The 26932-nt window shown below is 35.2% G+C and overlaps 2 protein-coding genes across 2 annotated transcripts; one reads left to right on the top strand and one right to left on the bottom strand.

The window, feature by feature from the left end:
• Positions 1–3862: 3862 nt before the first annotated feature.
• LOC113107045 (uncharacterized) lies at positions 3863–8850 on the bottom strand. Its single transcript, XM_026269227.1, has 7 exons — positions 8664–8850; positions 7971–8132; positions 7669–7765; positions 7393–7585; positions 6510–6661; positions 5983–6199; positions 3863–3972 (listed from the first exon to the last, which is right to left on the bottom strand). The coding sequence occupies exons 3-7, from the start codon at positions 7702–7704 to the stop codon at positions 3863–3865; spliced, it is 708 nt and encodes a 235-aa protein (XP_026125012.1). The 5' UTR covers positions 7705–7765; positions 7971–8132; positions 8664–8850.
• Positions 8851–8981: 131 nt separating this feature from the next.
• On the top strand, positions 8982–12873 carry LOC113101459 (uncharacterized). The gene is made up of 4 exons (XM_026265652.1): positions 8982–9179; positions 9363–9449; positions 9872–9940; positions 10575–12873. The coding sequence occupies exons 1-4, from the start codon at positions 9003–9005 to the stop codon at positions 12822–12824; spliced, it is 2583 nt and encodes an 860-aa protein (XP_026121437.1). The 5' UTR covers positions 8982–9002; the 3' UTR covers positions 12825–12873.
• The last annotated feature ends 14059 nt before the right edge of the window (positions 12874–26932 follow it).

The raw sequence follows: 26932 nt of genomic DNA, 5'->3' as shown, positions 1-26932 counted from the left end.
TTATTTATTTATTTTTTGATGAACTACTGTAACTACTGAATCCGTCGGACGGTGGAAGGAATACTCCGAGGATCTCCTCAAGCCCAACGACATGTCATCCGTTGAGGAAGCAGAGGCAGACGGCTCGGAGGTGGACTTGTCCATTACACAAGCTGAAGTCACCATGGTAGTTAAGAAGCTTCTCGGTGGCAAGGCACCAGGGTCGGATAAGATCCGCCCTGAGGACCTCAAGTCCCTGGATGTTGTGGGGCTGTCTTGGCTGACATGCCTCTGCATCATCTCGTGGTGGTCGGAGACAGTGCCTCTGGAATGGCAGACTGGGGTGGTGGTCCCTCTTTTCAAGAAGGGGGACCGGAGGGTGTGTTCCAACTACAGGGGGATCACACTCCTCAGCCTTTCTGGGAATGTCTATGCCAGGGTACTGGAGAGCAGAATTCAGCCGATAGTCAAGTCCTGGATTCAGGAGGAACAATGCGGTTTTCGTCCTGGTAGTGGAACACTGGACCGCTTTATACCATTGGCGGGGTGCTGGAGGGTTCATGGGAGTTTGCCCATCCAATCTACATGTGTTTTGTGGGTTTGGAGAAGGCATTTGACCATGTCCCTTGTGGCCTCCTGTGGGGGGTGCTCCGGGAGTACGGGGTCTGTTGCCCTCTATTAAGGGCTGTCTGGTCCCTGTATGACCGGAGCAGGAGCTTTGTTCGCATTGCCGGCAGTAAGTCAGACTTGTTCCCGGTACATGTTGGACTCTGGCAGGGCTTCCTTTTATCACCGGTCCTGTTCACAGTTTTTATGCACAGGATTTCTAGGCACAGCCAGGGGCCGGAGGGTGTCCAGTTTGGGGACCACATAATTTCATCTCTGCATTTTGCAGATGATGTTGTCATGTTGGCTTCATCAGGCCAGGACCTTCAGTGTGCGTTGGGACAGAATCAGCACCTCCAAGTCTGAGGCCATGGTTTTCAGTAGGAAAAAGGTAGCATGTCCCCTTCAGGTTGGTGGAGAGCTCCTGCCTCAAGTGGAGGAATTCAAGTATCTTGGGGTATCTTGTTCATGAGTGAGGAAAGGATTGAGCAGGAGATTGACAGGTGGATAGGTGTAGCTTCTGCAGTGATGTACCTGTCTATCATGGTAAAGAAGGAGCTGAGCTGCAAGGCGAAGCTCTCGATTTACCGGCCGATCAATGTTCTTACTCTCATCTATGGTCAAGGACAAGATCCTGGATACAGACGGCCAAAATACGCTTTCTCCAAAATAAGCTTATGTCTCTCAGCTGGCCTGGTAATGCCTCAGTATCTGCCCGGAAGAGCTGGATGAAGTGTCTAGGGAGAGTGAAGTCTGGGCGTCTCTGCTTAGACTGCTGCCCCAGCAACCCAGCCCCAGATAAGTGGAAGAAGATGGATGGATGGATGAATGGATGGATGAATGGATGGATGCATGGATAAATTCAAAATAACAGATTTATTATGCACTTAAAATATAACAAAAATATAAAAAGTGCATCAATATTGGTACAACTTAAGTTTATTTATTTTTTTTTTTTTTATGTGATATATTGTATTCAGGTAAGTAGCAGATAAAAAATAATAATAACATGCATTTTTGCCACCAATTATAGATTTATTCCATAAATTAACAAGCCCCATTTGATGGCCATTAGAAAATAGCTGAGTGGTAAAATCCACGCCCTAAATGGTGGCCAAAAAAACATTAAAAAAAAAAACACCTTCCTACAGATTATGACTGGAATAAAAATGCTTCTTTCCAAATCATACTCTATCTAAAACATGTATCTAAAACAATTAGATAATACCAACACTGATGCCAGATGAAATTTGTATTTCCTTTTTTATGTCCTTGTCATCTGTGATATTATGCAAATTATTCCACACAATATCACCTTATCTGTGCTGATGGTCTAAGTAGATATTTCAGGTTCCTCCTCTGATGTGAAGCACATGGCTTAATCTGCTGAAATTTAATGGAGCTCAGGAGGCTCTTGACTGACAGGTGGGTCAACATTCACACTGAGTTCCAAGAGGCTAACACCGTTGTGACAGAAAGTGCTAGAAAGAGAAATAGAAAGAGCTGGAGAGAGGCAGAGAAGACAGACACAAGTAAAGAGAGCTTCTTTCAACAGACTGACATAGCAACCCAAATATTAGAGTCAGCTCAGAGGCATAATTCAAGCCCATGGAAGATATATGAAAGGAATGTGCAGTAAATGGGAAAGCATGACATTTAAAGGGGCCATATCCAGGGCCGGATTAACATAAGGGCTTGGTGGGGATGAAGCCACAGGGTCTGTGGATTGAAGGCATGATTGGCTGTGGAGGAACGGAAAATTAAGATAGACCTAGAAATGACAGGCCATTGGTAGCACCCAAGCTTTTCCCGCTGTGCCGATTGCTGAAATCCCACCATGCCCCCACATATTAGTGTCTGCACTTTTTCAGTCCAAAAGATATGAGTGATCAAATTGTTTTATTTTGTTATTTTATTTTTTATTTTTTTTGTACTCGTTTGAACTAGAGTTGCATGAACATAGCTGTATGATATGGCCCCTTTAAAGTGTCCCTATTATGCCATTTTGAATACTGTCTTACATGTAGTGTGTAATGTAGCTGTGTGTGAAGGTAAAAATTATTTTTTTTCTTGTTTGTCTTTGTAAAAATCCCTTCGTACACAATGGGAATAAGGTTTCCCTTCCAACATGACAATGATACAAACCAGACAGCAAAGCTTAGCACAGAGCCATTGAAGGAGAATAAAGTGAATGTCCTTGCATGGTCTAGTCAGAGCCCAGATTCAAACCCCATTGAATATCTGTGAAAGACTGCAGTCCACAAACAGTCACCATCAAATTTAACTGAACTTCTGCAAAGAAGAGTGGTTTTAACACCCTTTAACACTCCTGTTTCCAAAATGCATCACAAACTGATTGAAAAAGCTGTAAACGAATTCCACATTGCACAAGCGGGGACCCGGTGAAGGTTGTACCAGTGGGCCCTGTTTGAAATTGTATGTTAGTTTATTTTTATTTATTTGTGCTATTTACACAATGTTTAAGTTTTTTTCAAGTTTGTAGGTGTCAAGGTACAGAAACTAAATAATTAAATGTAAAAAAAGCACTGGATAGTCTTCAATGTAAAAATGAAATATACAATGAAACCTGCATTTATTCAGACACCTTCAACATTTCTCACATTATTACAGTTTTGCTATATATATAAAAAAATATATCTGGTGTCTGAATAATTTTTGGTTTGACTGTTAAAACTACAAAGTAGTCAAGAGCAGTGAGTGATTTTCATTTTCTTCCCTTACAAAAAATTACTGCAGTTTTTTAGAAGTAATACTACAGTTTTTGTTACATGTAGAAAAATGCAGTTTTTTGGACACGAAAAAACTGCAATATTGCAGTATTACTGTAAAAAAAAAGAAGTCTGAAGTTTTACTTTTGTATTGTAGTACTACTGCAGTTGTACTGCAGTTGTATTTTAGAAGTACTTCAGCTGTACTGAATCTGTATCACAGTATTATTTTACTAGTACTTTAGATCTATTGGAGCAGATGCAGTACAGCTGAAGTATTTCTAAACTGCAGTACAACTGCAGTAGTACTAAAATAAAGATTACAACTAAAGTACAAGTACTAATAAAGTGCTGTACAGATACAACCGGGTTATCCAGAAAATAGTTTTATTTTCACACATATATTAATTTATGTACAAAACAACAGTGAATCTGCAATTTAACAATACATTTTTTTATTTATTTAAACTTTAAATAACCGGCTGAGAGTTAGAAACTAAATTAATAAATTAATCATTTGCAAATAAACACTTTATAGTCTATTTTCATTACTCAGGAAGGTTTCGTTTTTTGAATAGCTTGTCCTCGTTGTTAAGCTTGGTTCTTATGACTGCCTTTACATCAGATAAAGACACACTGAATTTCTTTTGGATATAGTCTGAAAAAGAAAAGAAAAAAAAAAGATTCAGAAAAACTATCAAGTTTCAGTTACTGTCTACAACATATAATAACATATAGCATATAGTATGCTTAAACTGAATTTTGCATTGTGGTTTCACCAAATGTTTGGGGTAACTATTCATACTGTTCCCTAATTCATTTGTAATGGCATACTGGTCAGCATTAATGGCTATGAACATTTCAAGTAAATTAAGTTAAGGTAACACTTTACTTCTTAAAGCATTTATGTATAATACATAATTAAGGTGTTCATAATGCACATTATATTGCATTATATATTTTCATAAGTAATTGTTATTAAAGTTAAAATGCATTATATTTGCAGATTGGTTGTTACATCTGAAATTGGTTGTTTGTCATTTGTTTTAATGCATTACACATTATGCATAACACTTTTTTTTATGAAGCCTGTATTTATAATGCATTAAAAGTGTATTTTTATTGTATTATAATGCATGCATAATGCCTTATAAACAACTTTATAATGTGTTATATCGTCTCAATGATAATCGTAACAATAGTAATAATACTTATTTGTGGTTAAAAGTGTTAAGAGTATGACTATTTATAATTTTATTCACTTGTAATAATGGATTATATATCCCATAGTTTCATATATTTTGTTTTCCCAAGAGTCATACTGTATCTTGACTTTGTTGACTTAAGTTACAACATTGTATTTTTAAATGTAAAAGAGTTTCCAGTGAGTTAAAAGGGATAGTTCTGGCTTGTTAAAGCAGACAAAGACTACTTATAAATATCATGAGCACATTGTTAAGTGCTTTAGATCTTTAAAATTTGTTATTGTCGCTTTACTTTCAGCAGATAAAGAGACTCATTAGATGTAAAATGATACTGTGCGGATCTTCAATGTCAACAATGTCAAGATATGAGTCTTGGGTAAGCAAAATAAAGGAAACTATGGGCTATATAATCCATTATTGTATAAGTGAATTAAATTGTTCATTGTGTGTTATAAACAGTATTACTCTTAATGGTTATTACCACAAATAAGTAATTATTATTAATATTATTGCTATTACCCATGAGAAGATATAACAGTTATTATAAGGTTGTTTATACGTTTATTTGTTTATATAATGCATTATAAAGGCTGGTGTTATGCACTCTTAAACGTTATGACCACAAATAGGTAAGCATTATAATGTATTATTACTGTTGTTATGTTTTTTTATAGGATAATACAAAATGATAAGTACAGGCTTCATAGGAATTGTTACTCAAATCTAATGCATTAATACAATGAAAAACACATGGGGAAGTGGTCTCATTACGCTCACATATAGAGCAAAACCCACTTCATGGAAAATCATGATTTCTGTTGTTGAAACTTTACTTTTTATTAGGCAAGGTAAATATGTTGTTCTTAAGTTATCTGGGATATAGCAGTCACTGGAGAAGTACTAAAACTTGAATCATATGCTAACTGATATGATTTATCTTTTTGATATTTTTTCTTTATTTATATAATTTAACATCTGAAAATAGTTGGTTATGTAAAAAAAAAAAAACCTTTTCCATATGTATACAGTTTATCAACAATTATTTAATAATTGTAAAAAAATAATTGAATTTAAGTGTTTATTTTTTTATGCATTTTTTTAAATGTTAAGAATTTAAATGTAAAAGGCATAGAGGGCTTAAGAGCATGTGAGTATCAAATGTGTTTTAATTCCACTCCAGAGTTTTTAAATTTGCAATTAATTAAGTCTTTTATTATCATTTGATGACAAAAGATCACATGCTATTTAAAATGGGAGATAAATCTTGATTTAATACTCACCTAATTCTGAAAGCTATTAATATAACAATTCGAAAATACTTACAAATTTACTATAAACAACTAATTATATACATGGAATGAAACAAACTAAATTGTTTGACAAATAAATAATAAAGCAACTGATAAAAATTCCAAATTCTCTTTCACAGCAGAGCTAGTCTGTAGAAATACATGAAGAGTTACCTATTAAGACGGACACTGTGTGAGCTGGAAGTGCCTCCTTGCTGGTCTCTGCATTGGGTGCCTTTCTTCCATTTAGAGAGTGAGTGGCAAGAGTTTCTCGCCCAAAGGTTACAAGGAAAAGCTCGCTGGTAAATTTTTTAAAATCTTGGGTGTTGATCCTATCAAACTGGCTTCTCTTGATCCGCACCCCCTCCCCCAAATTGATGTAATCGACTACCTAGTGGGGAACAGCAGAGAACAAATTGTTTTCTTTTCTGAAAAAGTAAAAGAATTGAAAAAAAGTTGACCGCCACAGTGATAGACTACAATCTAAAACAAAATGGCTCAGAAATGCCTTTTAGAATAAATTATAAAGCTACAGAGAAAAATCCAAATACTTTGCCCAGTACAGAGTTAAAAACAACATCAGCAACCACAAGTTGTGTTAAGTGAAAGAGGTAGATTTTAACACACCTTCTAGCCAGAATTGAAAATTCTGACAGAAAATGGAATACAATACAATAACTGTATAATTGGGACCTACTTACCTGCTTACTTCCTTGAGCAGAGCATGGTTCTTGAGTTTGAGAACAGATGTTTTGAGAAGATGAGGTCTGCAGAGTGTCAGGCTTGTGCTTTGAAATGCACATCTTTATTTCTCCTACTGTGCCTTTTAGCTCCTGCACAACAGCATGCATTTCTGGAAAAAAGCAGAATGACACAATCATGTTCACAATCCACAAAACCTTTACAGTGCCCTCCACATCTATTGGCACCATTTATCCTCTTGGTCTTTCATTCAATATTCTAATCTAAAATCAAAATAAAATAATTGGGAAAAATATTAATATGAATTGATAAATACAGTCGTGGTCAGGATAAATGGGGAGTTGAAAAATTAGCCTATTTCCAAAAAAAAAAAAGAAAAAAAAGTGGAGTGTTCCTTTTCATCAGGCACAGCATTTTCCTAATGAAGCTGTCACTTTAATTGTCAGTTCGCAAAGACCCACCCCCCTTAGTTACTGTCGCTATGCCTGACAAGCTACACTGCTCTCATGACCTTCCATGTTCTTACGCAAGGAAAAATACATTGCGTAGCAGAGAAGAGACTGACAACGCACTCACTGACAGACAGGACAGACCAGGTTACTTTTCGGTTACTTTTGATATTTCTGCGTGTGAGATCATTGCAAGATCTCTTTTTGCGAGTGACTGCCTGTGTGTGAGTGTATGTGTGTGTGTGTGTGTGTGTCCTACAATAAAAGCAGCACATTAATTTAGAACAGTGATTCAACTGACTTGTAACCTGTGCATTCATTGTTTAATGCACACCTTCCAGCCAATCAGAATCGAGTATTCAAAAAGAATATGATATTATATATACTGAAGAAGATTGAGAACAATTGCTGCACTATAGCTAGATTTCATTACCTTTCCACTCCCTCAGCTCTCTCTCTGCTTTTATCCTGAAGCGACGCTCATATTTTAAATCTTCTTTAAGCTCTTTAATTTCATTTTTTAACTCTTTGATCTCTTCAGCCATGTCTGACCTCTTACATGGCTGAGGAGACGAAGGACTTGGTACACTTGAATCCTTCAGCACTCCCACGGCAGGTCTTGGTTCCTGAAGTACAATATCAGTTATTATGTATTCTAGCTGTAAAGTTATAGTTTACAAAAGATAAAATAAAGTAGTTTCCTGCTGACATTTATTTGAGTGCAGCTTTGTTTCACCGCAGCCATAATCTTCTGTTGAATGATGTTTTTGGTCTTTTTCTTTTTTTTTGGTTACCGGTGCATTTTCCTGAAAATAGAAATCACACAATAAAAAAGTATCCCAGAAAAATGTAACTATTAAACATAAATGCTTGTCTACAGTGCATTTAGTACATGTATAAAATACACAGGACTAGGCCTACATGTAACTGGATTTCTTGATCTCATTTAAATACTATCTAAAATCAGGTTGACATTTGAGTTAGAATGTGAAATTCTTTTTATCCATTTACCAGGTCCAGAAATGAAGTCTCGCCAACATCTGTTGAGGACCTTTTTACTTTCTCTCTTCTACCCTTTCCTAATGTTTCCTCTGTTGCAAAGAGGGGTATACTGTCAAAGTCACAGCCATTTTCAATTTTTTTTTCTCAAGTCAATTAAGGGCTGACGCTCTCCTAAAAAAAAAAAAAAAAAAGACATTCAGTGCAGTTTTGTTTATTCCATTATTATAATTTTTTTTTTTTCATAAGTTTTTATATTTTAATTATTGAGCTTCAATGATAGCTTAATACATTTGTCTATTCACAAAGGATTGTACGTAACTGGTTGGAGTGAGATTTTAATGATAGCCTACGATTAATCAGTCTCACTTTGAAATTAATATCTTTCCAACGCAATAAAATGGATCCCATAAATGGTCAGTTTACTTCTGGTAACTGTATAACTAAAACATGACAGTGAATGTATCACCTCCAAAAAAACAACATTGTTTTGTCTTTCAATCAGACTCGAGGTCTGTGTTGATCAGTCCTCGCGAGGCTGTGCTCGTGCTTTAATTGCGCACCTGCGCGTGCGCTACAAATCAGTACGTAAGCAGCGTTTCCCCCTATTTTCTCAACTGTGTTTGAATAAAAGATAAATAAAAGTATTTGTACAGCTCTCTAAATTAAATAACCAAAGATAAGAGGAAATTATAGCCTACTCACCACTAAACTGGATGACTCGACAAGGCCAACGCTGCAGCTCGCCTGACGAAGTTTTCTTCCAGTAAACATATGCTTCCTCATCTTTGTTCCACTTGTGAATGGCCTCGGGGTGTAGTTTTGACATATTTTTGTGTTTTATTTGTGAAAGTTCACATATATGAACGGTGTTGTCTGTGAAAAAATCTACCAAAACGTATTTCATGTCCATCCTGAGCGAACGTAGGACGCTGACTGACAGTTTGCTCATCAAGTATCAGTTGCTCTCGAGACTCGTTGTCAGGGCAACGAACGCGCGAAGAATATCTAGTCACGCGCGTGCTAATTATCTATGAGGGTGAAATGTCCGACAGGCGAAAAAAATACAAATCTTTTTTAGAAGATGACTATATTCACAAGAAAAAAAATCCCAGAAGAAACAAGTATAAAATATTTCTGGAAGATGATGAAGAAGAACCCCACAGAAGCACAAGTGTGCGGAGAAATAGGGAAGGTGATGTTGCAAGCCTGTCACCTCAGGTAAAATAAATCAAGTCAAAGTTCAATTAAATAAATACATCTTAGCCAATATAACCTCTAATTCAGTTCCCTTAATATTATTTAACAGTATTTTTAATTATTATTCATTATAATAATACACATTTTGCAATACATGGAGACATTACACAACTGGCTTAAAGGTAATTTAGTTTTTTACTTTAGACACACACAGAGAACCGAGTTGATGCTGAGTCTGAGGAAGACACACAACTGCTCTGCAGAGAAGAGGCAGCTAGGCAACTCACTGAGGTATTACAAAATATTTAGTTTGCTCTTGATTTTATATATATATATTTTATTTTAATCATATTTATTTATTTCATTTTGATTGTATGCCAACCATGCAGTCAATCAATTGGTAGCACTTTACAATAAGGTTTTATTAGTTAACATGAACTAAGAATGGGCAATAGACTTCTACAGCATGTATTAATCTTAGTTAATTTCAACATTTACTAATACATTATTAAAATAAAATGTTGTATTTATTACCATTAGTTAATACACTGAGCAAACAATTAACCGCTATATTTGTATTAAAAAATAAACAAATGTATTGCTCATGGTTAGTTAACAAAGATCTTACTGTAAAGTGTTACCAATCCTTTAACAGTTTACCATTTTATTTAATATTTTTTGTAAGCCTAATGGTCATTTACATTTTTCTTCAGCCAGATGACATATCAGGTGGTGATATAGAAGACGAAGAGCAAAACACACATTGGTTGAGCAATGAAGAGGTAGGGTATAGTCTAATAAAGGACATGTTTGCTTGTTATGCAAATGTGCTATAAAGTACATTTAGCCAACTGGTCAAGCACATCCATGGACAGTGTCTAAATGAAACAATTATTTTTTAAGCCTTCCTTTTTATGATGAAGTTATCCTTTATTAATATGTATTTACAATCATACAGATTGAATAAAAAGTTGAAAATAAATTATGTTACCGAATAATCCCATGGAGGATAACATTTAATTTCAGAAAACCGATTGTGCCAACCATTCAAATTTAACAACTAATATTTATATTATATTATTAATTTAAGTGTATTTAACTTGAGTATTAAAGCAATGAATTAATCATAAAACACTTCAGTTCAACTCTCCTGATCGATTGAGTTCACACATTAAAATTTTTCTACTTAGTGCAATGAACTAAATATTTAAGTGATAATAACTTGTTTCAATTGGTATATTTGACTATTTTACACTTCATCGCTGTATTTAAATTCACAGTACATTTGATTTTACAGTAAAGCACTGGCAGCACTGTTTTCTGAAAGTTATGCATGAGTAATTTGGACAACTGGAATGTAAAATGACTTTAAATGACCATACATACATTTATTTCCTTCTCATTTTTAATCTCTAGCAAAGCAGTTCCAATCTTGAGGATGGAAATATCAGAACCACCACTTGTGTCATTGATGGAGACCAGCCTTTGTATCCTGGAGCCAAACTTTCAAAAGGGGAAAGTCTAACTGCACTTCTGGGCTACATGCTACGCCACCATGTGACCAAAGCAGGAAGTCAAGATTTACTGCATCTGCTGCAGATGCTTCTCCCTGAAAATAGTTTACCCTCCACCAACTACCTGTTCAAGCGTGCTTTTGACACAGCCAGCTGGCAGTTACATCACTATTGTCTGAATCCTGACTGTGGGGCTTACATTGGCATATTAGATGTCGAAAGTGTACTATGTCCAATGTGTGATACAGAATGCAAAGTATCAGAACATCTGAGTAAAGGCTATTATTTTATGTACACCCCCTTGAGAGATGAAATTAAAAATCTTTTTGAAAATCACAAACTAAATGAAAAACTATCACAGACAAACAACTCTGATTGCATCCAAGATATCAGTGATGGTACACTGTATAAGAGAATTCCAATGCTGACAGAGCAGGGAAATATATCTTTGACATGGAATACAGATGGTGTCCCAGTGTTTAACTCTTCAAGCTATTCAATGTGGCCAATTCAGTGTACCATAAATGAAGTCCCTCCTTCCGAACGAAAAAACTTTGTGTTGGTGCCTGCACTCTGGTTTGGGCAAACCAAGCCAAAAATGGAAAGCTTTCTTAAACCATTCATTGAAGAGTGCAGATCTTTAGAATCTGAGGGTGTTGTGTGGCACAACACTTTGACAAAAACTTACGAATGTTCAAAAGTTGCTGCAATTCTATGCAGTGTTGACTCTGTTGCAAGGGCTCCAGTGCAGAATATCAACCAGTTTAATGGGGCACATGGCTGTAATTTTTGCACTCATTCTGGAGAGAGAGTGGAAAAGGGTGATGGGTTTACCAGGGTCTACCCACTCTCAGTACCCATTCCAAGTCTGAGAACACATGAAGGCATGATCCATGATGCAGAACTGGCCTCTGTAAATAACCCAGTCAATGGTGTTAAAGGACCAAGTCTTTTGACCACATTACAGTGTTTTGACATGGCAGAAAGTTTTGTTCCAGACTATTTACATAGTGTACTTCTTGGAGTAGTGCGGCAAATAACAGGCTTGTGGTTTGACAACAAAGTGCCAGAAGTAAACGTCAAAAATCCATGTGTCTTGAAAGAGATAGACAAACGTTTGAAATCAGTCAGGCCACCTAGCGAGATAACCCGTCTGCCACGATCTGTAAAAGAACGGCAAAAATGGAAAGGAAGTGAGTGGAGAACATTTCTTTTAATCTCTCCATTTATACTGATGGGTTTAATCCCGACACAGTATTTCCACCACTGGATGCTACTAGCCTTTGCAGTTTATCTGCTAACTAGTTCACATATTTCACATGTGAACATCGACAAGGCTCATATGGCTCTTTGTGAGTTTGTACTTCTAACCGAGTCTCTGTATGGAAAGCAAGAAGTGTCTTACAACATTCATCTCCTCACCCACTTAGCTGAGAGTGTCAGAAGACATGGACCTTTGTCCTTGACGTCAACATTCGTCTTTGAAGGACATAATGGTAGACTGCTCAAACTTTTCAATGGAACACAACATTTACCATTGCAAATAGCTCAAAATCTAGCAAGACTAAAGGAGCTAAAAAGATTAACTAGAATTTACATTGCAGAAGACTCCCTGGCACATGAATACGTTTCATCAGCACTTCGGGGTTATTCCTTGTGCAAAAACGTTGCACAGGTCAGTAGCTGCAATTTTTTTGGTCATGGTCAGGTGAAGGAGCTACCAATGTCTCAGCACATCCTACTACAGGATTCTGGAATTCATACAGAACAAAATCAAGCCACCTACTTTCAGAGGTTTGTTTGTGATGGGACACTCTACTCCACTGATCAGTATGACTCAAAATACTCCAGATGTAATTCCTTGGTAACCATTGGCCAACAGGTTGCAAAAATTGAACACATCATTGTTGTTCAAACACAGGCCACCCCCAGACAACCAGTTTTACTGGTAAGGTTAACAAATCAAATTCAAGCCTTTCACAAAAAGCGAACAGAGTATGTTTGCATGGATTCTCACATACTTAATGTCACATTCTGTGCAGGCTACAAGGCAGTACTTCCATCTGAAGTAACAAACAAATGTATAGAAATTGTAAAAAGACCAGATGGGCTTGTCATTTTGCCCCTACCAAACACATATGAAAGAGATTAAAAAATAAGCAGAATTTGATTTACTGTAGTATCTCAGTGTACTATGTGAGGAGGAGCAAATTAATGCTTTGAGAAAAGAATGTTTATGGATTAATCATTAGTACAAATTTAGTAAAATTGCAATTGTGTATGCTTACCCATCTATTCATTAGAATAACTCAATATAAATATATTTCTTGTATTAACTGCATATTTCAATCTCAGAATGTGACAAATGATATGTATATATGTATAAAAAGTACAAAATGCAATACAAATAAACATTAATTGAAAATCACATGTGTACTTGCTTATTTAAAATAATTACTAACGAGATTAACAAATAATCAGATTCAGATTTATTGTGACAGTATCTCAATGCAAAATGTGACGAGGAGAAAATGAATACTTTGGGTAAATAATTTATATTATTGCATCCTTAGTACAAATATAATAAAAAAAAATATTCTGTATATTTACCCATGAATTTTGAGAACTCCATATAAATTTACACAAACCATTTGCATCTTTTATGCATTGGCTATATCTTAATTGTTGTGTTTTATTGATTTTATATGAAGAATTGAATTGTCAGCAAGTGTCCACAAAGTCACCAAGTCTCATGCCATTTAGATTAAGACAACTTTTATTATTATTATTATTATTATTTAAGATAGCTTAAGGGTTAATGTTACAGTGGTCCATAGCTTTTACTTTCTGTACAGTAGTAGCCTACTGTTACCACAGTTGCAGTAATGTAGTATGAGTGTAGGTTTATACCTGCATTTCAGTACTTCATTATATTGGAAAACTACAGTTGTACTTCATTTGACTGCAGATGTACTAACATTTACTGTAGTTTTACTGCTGTCGTACTTCAATGTACTGCAGCTGTACTGCCATTATACTGCAAATCTACGGCTGTGCTTAATTATACTGCAGTTAAACTGCTTTGTACTGCAGTTTTACTGCAGTTGTACTTCAATATACTGCAGTTGTTTTTTGTAAGGGTTTTTCTTGGATTAACATTACAGCAGCCAGTAGCTAAATTAGGCGCGGTCACTTTAAGAGACGATGAACGCATCGAATATAATACACATCCCATTTTTTTCCTCAACTGTTTACTTTCACTTGAGAAATAACTGACAGTTTTTTTTAGCATAATTTCCAAGGTGGATATTTTGACATATTTTGTATGTATTTGTCGGCACTAGAGCAAAAATAAGCAAATTAGATGTTCAAGTGTTTTGATCGAAACACTTGAAAACGCTTATTTTTTGCGTTTCGAGACGCCTTTCTCTGTGTGAGCCCTGAACACCAGAACACTGCGAGTACTGAATCGGGCTCTTTCACATCTTGTTGTTTGTTTTCAAACTGCGATTTGTATTTGTTCGTTCCGGTGCAGGAGGGACTTTGAGGAGAACTTTGCAGAAGTGAGCTCGGTTCAGTCTTTTTTTATCGCCCGATAAGAGTCTCGCGTTAACGCAGTACGTTAACGCTGATAACGGCCCACCACTAGTATATATATATATATATATATATATATATATATATATATATATATATATATATATATATATATATATATATATATATATATGTACAGTGCCCTCCATAAGTATTGGAACAGTAAAGACAAAATTGTTCTCTTTGCTGTGGAGTCAAGAAATATGTAAATATGATTAAATGATGAATGTAAGACAAAACTACGAAATGTCACATTTTATTACTGGGTGATTCAACACGCAGATGTTTTACCAGCTAAGAAGATCAGCACTTTTAGAGTTTCATCTCCCTATCTTATGTGAGCATAAGGGGGTGAGCATGTCTTCCTAAGTATTCAGCTGTGTCATGTTGCATTAATTCTTAAAATATTAAAAAGCAATGAAAATATCTTATCAGTTATATCCATTGCGTCTGCATTCTAAGCCTTGAATTCAATGATGACACACACAAACCAGGGTGAAGACAGGGAAGCTGACTATGGAAGAAAGGCAACCAATTTGGATGCTAAAAGAAAAGAGTAAGTCAATTAGAACTATAGAAAAAAGGGCATGGATAAATCAAGAGTTTAGAAACTACCAGCGACATCAGCAACCAAAGACAACCTGATCGGCTGAGAAAAACAACAGTAGTTGATGACAGACAAATCATAAAAGCTGTGAAAATGAACCCTAAAATACATGTCTGTAGAATCACCAACAACCTCCAGAAAGCTAATTTGACACAACATACAGAAGCTATATGGCAAGATGCAAACCTCTGACCAGCACCAAAAATAATAAGGCAAAATTCTTCACAAATGTGAGCCAGTAGAGATTTGAAACTGAGTTGATGGACCGATAAAACAAAGATTAACCTTTATCTAAGTGATTGGAAAGCAAAAACCTGTTATGTAAAGCTTGGTGGAGGTGGTGTCATGACATGGGCATGCATGACTGTCCCTAGAACAGGACCTCTTAATTTTAATGATGACTTAAAGGGTTAGCAAGAAAATGCCACCAAACTCATTAGAAAGCACTTCATATTGGATCAGGACAATGACCCAAAATACCCTGCCAGTTCAGTCAAGGACTTTATCAGGGCAAATAAATGTAAAGTCTTAAATTGCCCAAATCAATCCCCAGATTTAAATTCGATTTAATATTAATTTCACCAGCTGAAGAGGAGACTAAAGACAGAAACTCCTCAAAACTAGTAACAGTTGGAATTGGCTGCATTAAAAGCTGGGGAAAGATGGTCCAAAAGAGCAATGTTATTCTCCTGGAAGAAGTCCTTTGTCAGGCGGGCGTTGTGAATTGCAGCGTTGTCCTGTTGAAAGACCCAGTCATTACTGCACAGATGGGGGCGCTCAGTCAAGAGGGATGCCCGCTGCAACAGATCCACATAACCAGTCGCCGTTTGATGCCCCTACACAACCTGAAGGTCCATTTTGCCATTGAAGGAAAAAGCACCCCAGCATGATGGAGCCTCCTCCACTGTGCCCCGTAGAAAACATCTCAGGTGGGATCTCCTTTTCATGCCAGTAACGTTGGAAGCCATCAGAACCGTCCAGGTTTTTTTTTTTTTTTTTTTTTTTCGTCAGAGAATAAAACTTTCTTCCACCTTTCAGTATCCCATGTTTGGTGCTCCCTTGCAAATTCCAAATGGGCAAGTTTGTGTCGTGGGAGGAGACGTGGCCTTTGAAGACATTTTTTTTTGTTCTTGAAGCCCCTCTCTAGCAGATGACGTCTTATGGTTATTGGGCTGCAGTCAGCATCAGTAAGGGCCTTAATTTGGGTCGAGGATCGACCTGTGTCTTCACGCACAACCTGTCGGATCCTGCGGGTCAGTGCAGGTGAAATCTTTTTGGGTCTACCACTTGATTTTTTGTCCCATAACTCTCAGGATTTTTTAAAGAAATGTAAAATGACTGTCTTACTGCATCCAACCTCAGCAGCGATGGCGCGTTGTGAGAGGCCTTGCTTGTGCAACTCAACAATCCTGCCACGTTCAAAGAGAGAATGCCTTTTTGCCTTTGTCATCAGGAGATCTTGACAGTATGACTGCTTGAAGAACAATGACATGAAAGCCATACTTTTGTGCAGATTTAACCTTTTTATGGCTATGGTCTTAAACTTTTGATCAGCTGATGAACAACCTGTTGGAGTTTAAATGCAGTTTTCAATCAATTGCCTACTCTTTATTTTTGTCTCTTGCTCCTGTTTCTTCTTTTAACATTTTGAAGCAGCACTTACAACCCGGTTATGATCCACTAGTGCGAAATGTGTAAAACTTGCAATGCATCCCCTGGTCTTAAGATTTTGTTCAGGAGTGTGTATATATATATATATATATATATATATATATATATATATATATATATATATATATATATATATATATATATATATATACACAGGTCCTTCTCAAAAAATTATCATATTGTGAAAAAGTTCATTATTTTCCATAATGTAATGATAAAAATTAAACTTTCATATATTTTAGATTCATTGCACACCAACTGAAATCTTTCAGGGCTTTTATTGTTTTAATACTGATGATTTTGGCATACAGCTCATGAAAACCCAAAATTCCTATCTCAAAAAATTCCTTTTGAGAAGGACCTGTATATCAGTGGTCAGAAATTGGCAGTACTTTAATTAAATATATTTAAAATACGTATTTAATAGTACTGCCAACTATCCTATCACAGTTTTTGGCTAGATGCAAGTGAATCATATGACATGCTGTTGATACATTGGCGGAGTCTAAAGGGATAGGTCACACAAAAATGAAAAGATTAATTACTTACCCTCATTTGTTCTACACCTGTAAGACCTTTGTTCATCTTCGGAACACAAATTAAAATAGTTTTGAAGAAATCTGTCAAAACAGTAGCATTTTACAATAGTACACAGATCTGTAAAACAAGTAGTTTCCAGAATTAAATAAAATACACAAACACTGTAAATATTATGTCATTTAGTAGTTAAATTAGTTAGTTAAAAATTTTAATATTAGATTAAAATTAATTATTTATATTCAGTAGTTAAATTTTCAAAAGGCATTCTAAAAATATTAATAAGAACACTAGACAAACTTATCATCTATATAGAAATGGTTATTAAAATCTGTAATGGTAATATGTATTGTTGTGTTAATAATAAACAGCTGATACAATTATCCACCCCTAATGGGTAATGTTTTAACAAATGTTGATTTAATAAATACGGTATGATTTTAAACTGGTCATATGATGTGATTTCAAATTTACCTTTCTCTTTGGAGTGTTACAGCTTGAGATAGAGCTTCTTGGTGCATAAAGAAGATTTGTAAAGTTGCAAAAACTAAAGTCTCAAATCCAAATAAATATTCTTTATAAAAGTTAAGAGTCAGTCACAGATTCTTCGTTGTGCTTATGTGATGCACACTTTACTTTACTGTAAAACTGAAAGAAACACAAAAATACAAATTACAAAATGATTTACAAAATAGCATGGACATTTTCACATTCACAAACATCCATCTACAGAAATAAAAAACAAAATAAGCAACTGAATTATGTCCTTGAAGAAAAATGTGACTATGCAACTTTTTTAGCATATTAGCCGTCAGATTGTACTATATTTCAGAATCAAACATCAATCTCTAAACTTCTTAATAATGACCAGCTTTTAATTAAACTAACACATCATTGCAATTATTTTCAATATGAAATTTATAACTCGTATCTACTCCAAGGATTAGACAGCATCGAAAAGTGCAGATCACAGAAAACGACACTTCTTCTATTGTTTTACGTGCTTCCTGTTGCATTCTATTGAGTATTGTAATAACGTTTTTCACCACAAGGTATCACACATGAACTATGTATACAAATCAAAATGAAACTAAAGAGATATGTTATAAACATTAAAAACAGTAGCAATTAACATGGGTTATTTTAATTTTATTAATTTTTTTTTCCTCTCACAAGACTTCCCCCCCATTCATTCTCGATTACCCTCACCCCACCCTGACCAAATTCACAGCATGCTTTAGGGTATCTGTTAAAACTCAGGTTCAGGGGAGGCAAGGAAGACACAGACGTCTGCTGTAACTTTAACCGCTGGTGTTGCTGTTGGACAATGTTTTATTCGGTTTATACACTTTTTAATGTTATATTTTGTAATATTGGCATTGTTTCATTTTTCAACTTTTTTTGTAATCATGCAATATTTTGAGGAGACACTTTCAACAACACCTCGTGATGCAGCACTGTCAACAGAAATCACCCTTAACAGATGAAAGACTAGTACGATAGAGATATTGCTTTCCTCAACGGACATTTAAACAAATGAAATATTGTGAAAATGAGATTGAGTTGAAGACTGAATGCTGTGTCAGATGCAAGTAATCACACTCAGTCCATCTCTCTCTCACAACACTCTACTTTACAAATACAATGAGCTTTAAATAGTTCTAGTTCTAAGTGACACTTTCCAATTAGTAATCGAGGCTTGGGCTCAACTTTTAAACTGTCAACTTGAGATTTGAATCTGTTGCAGAAGGACGTAGTTCTGCTCAAAAGTTTTTATTTATTTATTTATTTATTTATTTAGGTTCTATGAATTTACATTTATTTTATTGTTGAACTGTTGTATAAATGCAATATCACATAAGTAACATTGCAATATGGCTGCAAATCAGCTTGCAGCCTCGTGCCTATGGCCGAATCACAGCCATACATCACATTGCAACTTGCTCATTTAATTAATAAACACAGAGTATGCCAGTATTGTGCATGCTAATTTCCTTTCTTCCTTCCTCTATGGAAGATAGAAAGTCACATGGGTTTGAGATGGGCACTGCAATCATTAAAAGCATTTAAATTTGTGGATGAACTAACTTTCTTTTGGAATTCTAGATGGATCAAGATTCTTCTATTTGAATGGTGTGAATCTATTCTTCAGTGATTTATTGATACCCTTGCATTGTACGTTTTTATTACACACCATAAAACAGGAAGAATAAGAAGAAAAGAAGAGTAATGTAAAGAGACTAAAGCCATCAAGGCTTATCATATGAGTAACAGTTTCACCTCAAAGGCAACTGTATCTTTCAGTCTGGTCATTCTTCCCCCACATGGCTTTTTTACTGAATCTCTCTTTAGCTCGCCCACCCTGCTTCAATGTTCTTTTTTACTTCTTTTTGATTTAGACATTATTCCTGAGGTGGCCCTAGCCAAGTGCCTTATTAAGCTGAAATGCTTTTAGTCAGCCTTTTGAAACATGTCTCTGATATAATGCGTTGGCCAAACTTTCTCCCCTATGCAAAGCATGCAAGGTCCAAAGTGCTGCGTATTACATTAATCTTGCACAATGACTAATATGGCATCACTCCAGTCTATCATGAGATTTTGGAGCCACTCTCTTTCTTTTCATCATGTTCACCTGTGTATAGATCTCTAATCTCTAATCTCGGCAGGCACATTTGAAGCTCCTTTTATCTGTGTGGAGAGAGAAGAAGTTTTAGTTCCCGTAGCTCAGATGATAAAGCATGGCATTAGCACCAGTAATGTCATTTATATATATATATATATATATATATATATATATATATATATATATATATATATATAATAGTAAGTTAACAAAACAAAAGTCACTGCTACTAGATTGTGCTGAGAAATGTTTTATGTTTTAAATGACACATACTATTCAAACTAATAGAAAAATGGAACTACAAAAAAAAAAAAAAAAAAAAAAAAAAACAGAACACACAAACCCGATTCCAAAAAAGTTGGGATGGTGTACAAATTGTGAATAAAAATAGAATGCAATGATGTGTAAATTTCAGATTTCAATATTTTATTCAGAATAAAACATAGATGACATATCAAATGTTTAAACTGAGAAAATGTATCATTTTAAGGGAAAAATAAGTTGATTTTCAAATTTTATGGCACCAACACATCATAAAAAGACAAGGCCATGTTTACCACTGTGTGGCATCCACTCTTCTTTTATAACAGTCTGCAAACGTCTGGGGACTGAGGAGGCAAGTTGCTCATGTTTAGGAATAGGAATGTTGTCCCATTCTTGTTAAATACAGGCTTCTAGTTGCTCAACTTTATTAGGTCTTTTCTGTCGCATCTTCCTCTTTATGATGCGTCAAATGTTTTCTGTGGATGAAAGATCTGGACTGCAGGCTGGCCATTCCAGTACCCGAATCCTTCTATGCAGCCATGATGTTTTAATTAATGCAGTATGTGGTCTGGCATTGTCATGTTGGAAAATGCAAGGTCTTTCCTGAAAGAGACGACATCTGGAAGGGAGCATTTGTTGTTCTAGAACTTGAATATAGTTTTCAGCATTGATGATGCCTTTCTAGATATGTAAGTAGCCCATGCCACACGCACTCATGCAACCCCATACCATCAGATACAGATACAGGCTTCTGAACTGAACACTGATAACATCTTGGATTGTCCTTGTCCTCTTTAGTCCGGATGACATGGCGTCCCAGTTTCCCAAAAAGAGCTTCAAATTTGGATTTGTCTGACCACAGAACAGTTTTCCACTTTGCCACAGTCCATTTTAAATGAGCCTTAGCCCAAAGAAAATGCCTGCACTTCTGGATCATGTTTAGATACGGCTTTTTTTCTGACCAATAGAGCTTTAGCCAGCAATGGCAAATGACACGGTTCAAGTGTTCATGTTTTCTGGAATTATTCCTGAGCCCATGTTGTGAATTCCATTACAGTAGCATTCCTGTATGTGATGCAATGCTGTCTAAGGGCCCCCAAGATCACGGGCATCCAGTATGGTTTTCCGGCCTTGACCCTTATGCACAGAGATCGTTTCAGATTATCTTAATCTTTGGATTTTATAATGCACTGTAGATGATAATAACTTCAAACTCTTTGCAATTTATCTCTGATAAACTCCTTTCTGATATTGCTCCGCTATTTTTCACCACAGCATTGGGGGAATTGGTGATCCTCTGCCCATCTTGACTTCTGAGAGACACTGCCACTGTGAGAGTCTCTTTTTATACCCAATCATGTTGCCAGTTGACCTAATAAGTTGCAAATTGGTCCTCCAGTTGTTCCTTATATGTACATTTAAGTTTTCCGGGCCTCTTATTGCTACCTGTCCCAACTTTTTTGGAATGTGCAGCTCTCATGAGATCCAAAATGAGTCAATATTTGGCATGCCATTTCAAAATATCTCACTTTCAACATTTGATATGTTATCTATATTCTTTTTTGAATAAACTATAGATAACACAAGTTTTTGAGATTTGTAAATTATTCCATTCCTTTTTTACTTACAATTGGTACAGTGTCCCAACTTTTTTGGAATCTGGTTTGTAGATGAATGTAATGCAACGATTATAGAATTGCATTACATTACAATGAATGAAAACTTAATTGAGAAGACAAACCAATTCAAAAATAAAATATAAATAACATTTCCTTTAGCTCAAGGGACTTTGCTAAGAGATGTAACAATGTTAAATATTTTTTTAAATGATACACTGATATTCAAATAATATAAAAAAACAAAATAAACTTCTACCAAAACTTATAGGAAAACAGTACTAGTTATTTCACAGTTATATTTCTTGAAACTTAACTATAGTTGATAATTAATAGTGGTTCTTCAGGAGGTATGACAGAATGTATTAGTTATCAATTAGCTAACTGTTACTTAACACAATCATAAAATTATATTACATACTGATTACATACATTTAGTTCTTCAATAAATCCTTTTCAGTTATGCACTAAGTAAGAAACAGTATTCTTAAGTGTTACCATGAACTCTTCTCGTAGTCACCTTCCAAGCCTCATACGATTAAGCAGGTAACTGAGATGTGTAACATGTGAACATAAATAATTTAAAAACAAGAAAATATCAATAATTGTGTTGCATAATGTTTTGTCCGATGTCTGTACATGGGATTTTTTTTTTCCCCATACATTCATAATTTATAGTCTTTATTTAAATTGACAAATAATTAACATTATTTTTCCAGACCCAGACTTCTAATTAAATAAATAAATAAAATCTAACTATGATCATGATCATTTACAAAAAAGGCATATTTTTTACAACAACCAACAATTTTACTCCAGTATTGTTTTATCAAACATGTGGTTAATTAAATTCCACAGAGACAGCGGTGCCAGGGGAAGTATGCTTAATATGAAACATATCAGAAAAACATGAGACATCATGGTATAAATCAAGGTAAATATTACATTTATTTGTAAGCATTAGGCAGACACTTTTGCAGCACTAAGTGACTCACAGCACATTTAAGGTTTACTGTACTTTTTTCACAGAAAATAAAACATGATGTTATTGTCATTTATAAATAAATGATGTCGGTCCATCCATCCATATATCTATCTATCTATCTATCTATCTATCTATCTTTATGTCCATCCGTCCGTCCATCCGTCTATGTGAGGAACTGGAGTATTGCTTTCACATGCGGTTGTCCAAAACAAACGTCTTTCATGTTTTCTCAACCCAGACAAGCAGGAAGCTTTTGATAAAAGTGAAAAGGTTAATACTAACATCAAAGCAGCAACTGTGACTTCAGAGAAAAAAAGGATTTCCAGTAAAGGGAACAGATTCCTCCATCCAGCCGCTCATACAGTATGTGCAAAGAGAGGCCTGCACTTTACTGAAGTAGTCTCATTAATAAAAGAGCTCTGTTAGACAGCTACAAGTCAGAGAAAGAAAGAAATAAGACATTACTAATACATGATTGGACCTCCTTCAGCTGTAACTTCAGGAATCTGACATAATTCACAACAGGTGCATAAGACATGGAGTCGCTCAGGAATAGACTGTGATTATTTCTGTCTATATCACAGATGAAACTTAATTAAATCAAGCTGTATAACCCAGTTTACTGAAATCTATCAGTCTGACTTTAAAAAATGCAGCTGTACAATGGAAAGTTGACTATAATGTTCCTTTTAACTATTATAAATATTTCCTGACCCTCAATGGCCATTATACGGAAGTTCTAAGCGGCCATGCATTATAATTTTTTTTTCCTTTTTGTTTTCTCGTTATAACGACTTAATTTTCTCGTTATCTCGACATAACGAAAGTCGTTTTCTCGTTATAATGACTTATTTTTCTCGTTATCTCGACATAACGAAGTTCGTTTTCTCGTTATAACGACTTATTTTTCTCGTTATCTCGACATAACGAAAGCTTGTTTTCTCGTTATAACGACATGACAGTTTTACTGTTGCTATAGTAACGAACTCAACTTTGACAGGCATCTGATGGACAACCATGCAGGCGCTCTTACTGTAACCTATATTTCAGCAAATTTAGCTTCGCCTAGGTAATAAGGTCTACAATACTGTATATAAATAAAGGCTGATCAATCACTGTTGATTTTTCCAGAGACAGTACAACGAACGTTTTGTTTTTGCAATTAACATGTTTAAATGGCAACACCGCAAAATTAGAGCTGCTTGGATTAAACTCACTTTTCATTTTCCCTTTATTTGAAATAAAATTATATATAATTTGTAATTTGTAGTAGTCATTATATGATGTGGCAGATATCATGTGTGTTACAAGCTTCTGTTTGAAAAGAGCGTCCATGTGAAGGACTACGTGTAGTGTGTGTGTGTGTGTGTGTGTGTAGAAAAAAACGATTACAACATTATAGAACAAAACTGAATTAAATTAGCCTATGGATTTTACATATACATCACATTTCTTATCAATATGGTTAACAATAAAGATTAGTAATAAGGAAAAGAAGCACATCAGCCTGCATCGTTAAATCCCGTCCTACTGTAGATAAACAGAATACAGTGATGTCAACCTTGGTTTTGATAAGCAGTTATTTTATGACCAGGAACGCGTTGGTGAAACTCATGCATCTAGCAGGAACTTAATACACAAAATATTCATATTGATTAAAGCATTTAACATTTAATAATTAATTAAATGTCAGTAATGAAGACTGCACAAATTATAGCGATCACGAGGAAGGTCCGCGTACATTAAAGTGGATAGTGTACAACACCGCATCAGTTATATTCAGGTCTATAGTGCCACCTGCTGGTGCAGTTTTGTAACTTCTTAGAGAAAATGTATTCGTTATAACGAGAAAACGAACTTCGTTTTGTCGAGAAAACGAACTTCGTTATGTCGAGAAAATGAGAAAATGAAGTCGTTATAACGAGAAAACGAACTTCATGTCGAGATAACGAGAAAATTAAGTCGTTATAATGAGAAAACAAGAAGAAAAAATATTATAATGCATGGCCGCTTAGAACTTACGTACCATTACATTTAGAAATGCAATCGTTTTCTTACATCGTTAGCTCGAACTAAATGACACAGAACAGATAATGAAATAAGGAGCAGGTGGCACACTGACATGGTGTACTTTCTATAATGAAAATCACTCTACATAAATTAAACTAAACAAAAATAGAAGCCTTTGCTGGTATAGCCTAGCATATGTACAGTATGCCCTCTTAATAAAAATAAAAACGTGGGATATTATTATAATTGGATTATTCTAATATTCAAATTTGCTGCTCAAGAAACAATTGTTAAGTGGAAACCATGATATCTTTTCAGGAGTATATGATAAATAAATCCAATATATATATATATATATATATATATATATATATATATATATATATATATATATATACACACACACACACTAAAATATACTATAGTACAAGTGCAGTAAATACTACTTTGAGGAATATATATGCGAGAGGAGTAAACGTCAGACACAGTGGGGGTGGCGTAAGGCCTCAGAGAGGCTTTCAGTAACAGGAAAGTATCCAAAACAAGGAATAAAACTGTCCAAAGGGGAAATTGTCTACGATAAACAGGGGAACCGATGTCCGGGGAGGCTCCATTTGAATCAGGTGTGCCCCATCACATGATGCCAGTCCAGATTATTATTTAATTATATATATATATATATATATATATATATATATATATATATATATATTGGTATCATTTTGAAACAATATTAAATAGGTGCAGTTCCACACATTACAGATGGGAAACCATGCAGGACAATGACGGAAAGCTTGTCCACCGTTAACAAACCTGATAACACTGGTGTTCCACCCTGTTATGCTCCTTTCCACACTGTTAGACAAGTAATTTTAAATAATAATTGCATAGCAACGTTAAATGTTTGGCATACTTTTGTCTTATTTTGTGAGGTGAGGAGCACTAACAGCATATTTTTTGAGCAAATTTGTATTCTTATTTACAACCCTATTGACAAAAATTGGCAAAAAAAAAAAAAATGCTGTTCTTAATTATTAAGACATATTCTATTCATCAATAATTGTTTTGTTATAGTTTAAAAAAAAATAATAATAATAATAAGATGGAATAAGGCACATATATTCCAAGAAAAGCTTATTATTGTTTAACATTTACATTATTAACATGTTTTGATAACTATCTATATGTCCTTAACAGGGTGGAATATGTTCATGGCCAGTGTCTGAACAATCTACCCATAATTATTATTTTTTGAATCCCCGAGCTTGAACAATATCCATTTCTAATAGTTAAACATGTCACTATTTTGGTAGAATGCCAAAAAAAAAAAACACATAAAAATCATTTATTTTTTTTTCCAACACTTATGAAGCCAAAATGTTAATGCATACCGGGAATGACCTGTATATAGGAAAGGCATATATATATATATATATATATATATATATATATATATATATATATATATATATATATATATATATACACCAATTTGCAACTTATTAGGTCAATTGGCAACATGATTGGATATAAAAATAGACTCTCAGAGTGGCAGTGTCTCTCAGAAGTCAAGATAGGCAGAGGATCACCAATTCCCCCAATGCTGTGGCGAAAAATAGTGGAGCAATATCAGAAAGGAGTTTGAAGTTATCATCATCTACAGTGCATATTATCATCCAAAGATTCAGAGAATCTGGAACAATCTCTCTGTGTAAGGGTCAAGCCCGGAAAACCATACTGGATGCCCGTGATCTTCGGGCCCTTAGACGGCACTGCATCACATACAGGAATGCTACTGTAATGGAAATCACAACATAGGCTCACGAATACTTCCAGAAAACATTGTCAGTGAACACAATCCACTGTGCCAGTCACACATGATCCAGATGCGCAGGCATTTTCTCTGGGCCAAGGCTCATTTAAAATGGACTGTGGCAAAGTGGAAAACTGTTCTGTGGTCAGACGAGTCAAAATTTGAAGTTCTTTCCGGAAAACTAGGATGCCATGTCATCCGGGCTAAAGAGGACAAGGACAACTCAAGATGTTATCAGTGCTCAGTTCAGAAGCCTGCATCTCTGATGGTATGGGGTTGCATGAGTGCATGTGGCATGGGCAGCTTACACATCTGGAAAGGCACTATCAATGCTGAAAGGCATATCCAAGTTCTAGAACAACATATGCTTCCATCCAGACATCATCTCTTTCAGGGAAGACCTCGCATTTTCCAACATGACAATGCCAGACCACATACTGCATCAATTACAACATCATGACTGCTTAGAAGAAGGATCCAGGTACTGAAATGGCCAGCCTGCAGTCCAGATCTTTCACCCATAGAAAACATTTTTTT

This window comes from Carassius auratus, chromosome 1, assembly GCF_003368295.1.
Source record: "Carassius auratus strain Wakin chromosome 1, ASM336829v1, whole genome shotgun sequence".
Taxonomy (NCBI): Eukaryota; Metazoa; Chordata; class Actinopteri; order Cypriniformes; family Cyprinidae; genus Carassius; species Carassius auratus.
Note: the sequence above shows the minus strand (reverse complement) of the source record. Positions and strands in the feature narration are given on the sequence as shown.

What these genes read in the sequence shown, in the direction of transcription:
- LOC113107045 (XM_026269227.1), bottom strand. Translation starts at nt 7,704, where the DNA reads ATGGCTGCGGTGAAACAAAGCTGCACTCAAATAAAT. An exon ending in AAAGCTGCACTCAAATAAAT is followed by an intron (nt 7,586 to 7,668) that starts GTCAGCAGGAAA and finishes ATTGTACTTCAG; the next exon opens with GAACCAAGACCTGCCGTGGG. An exon ending in CTGCTCAAGGAAGTAAGCAG is followed by an intron (nt 6,200 to 6,509) that starts GTAAGTAGGTCC and finishes GTTCCCCACTAG; the next exon opens with GTAGTCGATTACATCAATTT.
- LOC113101459 (XM_026265652.1), top strand. Translation starts at nt 9,003, where the DNA reads ATGTCCGACAGGCGAAAAAAATACAAATCTTTTTTAGAAGATGACTAT. An exon ending in TTGCAAGCCTGTCACCTCAG is followed by an intron (nt 9,180 to 9,362) that starts GTAAAATAAATC and finishes TTTTTACTTTAG; the next exon opens with ACACACACAGAGAACCGAGT. An exon ending in CAGCTAGGCAACTCACTGAG is followed by an intron (nt 9,450 to 9,871) that starts GTATTACAAAAT and finishes ATTTTTCTTCAG; the next exon opens with CCAGATGACATATCAGGTGG.